The 3992-nt window shown below is 39.8% G+C and overlaps 1 protein-coding gene across 1 annotated transcript; it reads right to left on the bottom strand.

The window, feature by feature from the left end:
* Positions 1–111: 111 nt before the first annotated feature.
* On the bottom strand, positions 112–943 carry LACBIDRAFT_335452 (uncharacterized protein; the record flags this gene model as incomplete). The annotated part of the gene is made up of 5 exons (XM_001890309.1): positions 112–269; positions 321–441; positions 522–581; positions 634–888; positions 911–943. The coding sequence occupies 5 exons, from the start codon at positions 941–943 to the stop codon at positions 112–114; spliced, it is 627 nt and encodes a 208-aa protein (XP_001890344.1).
* Positions 944–3992: the final 3049 nt, after the last annotated feature.

Raw genomic sequence — 3992 nt, 5'->3', positions numbered from 1 at the left:
GAGATGCAATTGTGATGAGGAGACATAATGCTGATTGCGAGTGAAGTGAGAGTAGATGGATGTGATTGTGAGGCAAAGAGAGTATTGTGGAGAGAGGGGACACTATGGTGATTAAAAGTTGAGATTATGGGAACTAAAACTCCAAGGGTCACCAAACAATAGGTTGTCAAATGAAACATTCAGGGCATTGGCAGTAGGAAGATTGACCTGAGTCGAAGGAGGGGTGGGGATCTGAGCCATTGAACTCCATTCCATAGTCACATCAGCATCTGTAGGTGAATTGGATTACCCAAATTCAAATCATAGAACAGATGGCATACCTTTGGTACTGGCATCAGGTATTATGTTGGACTGTCCAGCTGCATATGATGATGGTCCAGCACCACTTATCTGTGTATAGTCTGGAAACTCAATCCCAAATGCGACATGAAACTTCCTTTCCTGTGGAGAGATGTAAGCATGATGAGAAGTAAGAAGAGAAGCAAAAACTCGCTTTCTAAATTCTTAGGCACCACTCTGACCAATGTCTCCCATTGTTCCTTCTTGTAAAACTGTACTGAACAATGAGTTAGATAAGCCATCTAGAGATAGAAAAGTAAGTTAGTCTATCAAAGAAATCAAGAGAAAACACACCTGTGATGCTGCAGCACCAAAGTTTAGAGTAATAGCTCGTTCAGTAGTTGAGAAGTTCTTTAGCTCCAACATCTTAATTGAGGCTGGGTTCTGGTTCTTCTTAGAAGATGAAAACATAGGAGGATAGAGGGGAGTTTGGCCACCCCTGTTGCCCTGCTTCCAGTTGCAAGTGTTCTTCAGCTGGACAACATGGCCATCCTGTGCTCCAGAAGACTTCTCTTTGCTTTTTGAAGCATCTGCCCAAAGCACTTGGACCTTAAGACTCAGATAGCCATACAGAGGAGTGCAAAAAGAATGAAGGTTCGGTCATTTTCTGGTTCTTTCTAAGAATCTATTGTTACCTCAAATGTATTTGTGTATTCTTTTACATTATGTAGTTGTATTACACTTCCCTTGGTATGGACTTATTTCAGTGAAAGCTGGGGCCTTGAGAAGGTTTTTATTCTGGTGACATCTGAAAAAATAAATATGCGCTAACTGGGGAGGTAGCCAGAACATACCTCTGGTTAACCTGAATGAGCCTATCAAAGAATCAGTTAAAAATACTGAGCAGTTATGCCTCCAGAAAACAGTCATTTTGTGCTATTTTGGTCATTTTTGGCCTGTTTTAAACAATACAAGCCATTTTCCAAAGCCTCTATAGACATAACTGCGGTATTTACATGCTTTACTTTTTATATAACCCATTTATTTTTCAGAGTAATAATGGTTGAGATACAAATGGTTTATATTGGTATAATAAATTATACACAAAAAAACCGGTCTGGATCGGTCTGAACCAGCTCCATAGACCACAAAATGCTGGTCCTAGGTGGTTCGGTTCAGTTCCCTCAATATCTGGGTACCAGGGGGGTCAGAGTTACACCCAGTTCAGCAATCAATTCATGTGAATTAAAATTTTGGAATCATTATTGCACCAGATCTTGAATTGTTGCTGAATCACGCTGAATCATTCACCCTGACTCCCCCTAATAGCACAAAACATACACAGAATACAGGAAATCATACCAACCATCAATAATGATCCATGATGTACCAATTCTGAAACTTTTCAATCATAAAACATATCTGAGTTATATTTAGATTTGTAATAAATCACAAACATTCTGAATCCTAAAATAGCACAGATTTCAAACATTCGCAAGCTATTTTCAATTTTTATCCTCTGGGGAAACCTACATAAATCACCAAAACAATGAAATAAAATAAATATCCTAACAGCAGAAATTTATGGAAAACAGGGCCAGTGGATGTTGGCAGCTCCTGGGCTATAGGGATTTGTGCCAGGATCCAGGGCTTTTTGGTATTTTAGTACAGCCTAGGCTGTGGGTGTGAGGAACATGAGGCTACACACTGTTAGTAGTACCACAGAACTGCACATTGTCAGCAAAACTGGTGGGAGTGGTGGATGCAGTAGCAGTAGGGGAAGTTGGAGTGTTGGTCATTAGAAGATGTCAAAAGTCAAAAAAAAAATTGTGAGATGACTGACAGGTAATTTCTTAGCATCAGTGCCAGATATGAAGGTGATGGGAAACACACTCCCAGAAACATAGACATATATTGGTACCTACACATGAGTGAGATGTCTGGTTCTGATGCAGACATTATCTTATCCTAAGATGAGTTTGCACTCATGCCTCATGAAAACCTTCTCCCAAGTGTGGAAAAAAAATGGACTGGGAATAAAGATGTAACTGGTGAGCTGTGAGCAAGCTGATGTGGGTGTCATTAAGCCAACAACAGTGGGCTGGTGAACATATGTGTGAATTGGGTTATTGAGGTGTGAAGACCAATCTCATGACTCAGTCTATCATTTGTTTTGCTTAGTGGAGACCATAGGTGCTTCAGATATTCATCACATAGTCTCTGCTCTCCTTCAGGAAATCCTCAAAGGAGTTCCAAGTAAAGGATCGTTGAGCTGATAGAGTATTCAGCATCTTGTCAAACTCAAGTCACTTCTATACTCTCAAGCAAAGTGTGGTATGACATACTTCTGGGCAAGGGTATGTGCAGTGGTGATTTGAAGAATAAAGAAAGATGAACTAGATACACATATAACTATGGAACAACTTGAGTCATGATGTTGCATAAGCAAAAGTAATGTTAAAGTCTGACTTGTATACTGAATGAAGAGAAGCGGAAGACTGAGATGTTTGTTGGATAAAATGAAAATCATTAGTATGCTTGCCTAGACCTGGGCATCTGCTACAAATACATGAGAGTAGTTCAAAAAGAATTACCAAACTATACCTTTTCTCTGAAAATTCACTGTTGTATCTGGAAGAACTGCTTGGAGTGGATCATTTGAAACAATCTCTGTGGAATGCAAGTTTTGTTCAATGGGAACTGTGCTTTCTGTGCATTAAGAACTTGAATGTCCTGTGCTTCTTGAATATTGGCCATAGTTACAATTGTATGAGATTCTGCTTGAAGAGCTCTGGTATTGAATTCAAAAGCTTGGGTCTCCAATTTCTCTGCTTCTTTGTACCTTGCCAGATTTTTATATGTTATTGCTAATTTTCTCATAGCTAGAATAGTGTCTGGGTGTTCCACTCCAAACATTCTATTCATTGATTCCAGAACTTGTATTTCCAGCTTCTCTGCCTCTGTGTATTTTTCCATACATCCAGATGTTGCTGCTAGATTTGCCATGGCATTGATTGTATCAGGGTGTTCCACCCCAAGAATTCTATTTCTTGCATCCAAAACTTGCATCTCCAGCTTCTCTGCTTCTGTGTATTTTCCCAAGTTTCGATATATTGCTGCAAGATTTGCCATGGCACTGATTGTATGTGGGTGTTCCACTCCAAGAATGCTGTTTCTTGCATCCAAAACTTGCATATCCAGCTTTTCTGCCTCTTTGTATTTTTCTAAGTTGTGATATGTTGCTGCTAGATTTTCCATGGCATTTATTGTATCTGGGTGTTCCACTCCAAGAATTCTATTTCTTGTATTCAGAACTTGCATGACCAGCTTTTCTGCATCTGTGTATTTTCCCAAGAGTTGATATGTTGCTGCTAGACTCTCCATGGCATTGAGTGTATGTGGATGTTCTACTCCAGGAATTTCATTCCTTGCATCCAGAACTTGCAAATCCAGCTTCTCTGCCTCTATGTATCTTCCCAACTTTCGATGGGTTGCTGCAAGAGCTTCCATGGCATCAAATGTATCTGGATGTTCCACTCCAAGAATTCTGTTTCTTGCATCTAAAACTTGCATTCCCAACTTGCCTGCCTCTGTGTATTTTCCCAAGTTTTGATATGTTGCTGCTAGATTTGCCATGGCATTTATTGTATCTTGGTGTTCCACTCCAAGAATTCTGTTTCTTGCATCCAGAACTTGCATCTCCAGCATCTCTG

The sequence above is a fragment of the Laccaria bicolor genome, genomic scaffold, assembly GCF_000143565.1.
Source record: "Laccaria bicolor S238N-H82 LACBIscaffold_88 genomic scaffold, whole genome shotgun sequence".
Lineage (NCBI taxonomy): Eukaryota > Fungi > Basidiomycota > Agaricomycetes > Agaricales > Hydnangiaceae > Laccaria > Laccaria bicolor.
Note: the sequence above shows the minus strand (reverse complement) of the source record. Positions and strands in the feature narration are given on the sequence as shown.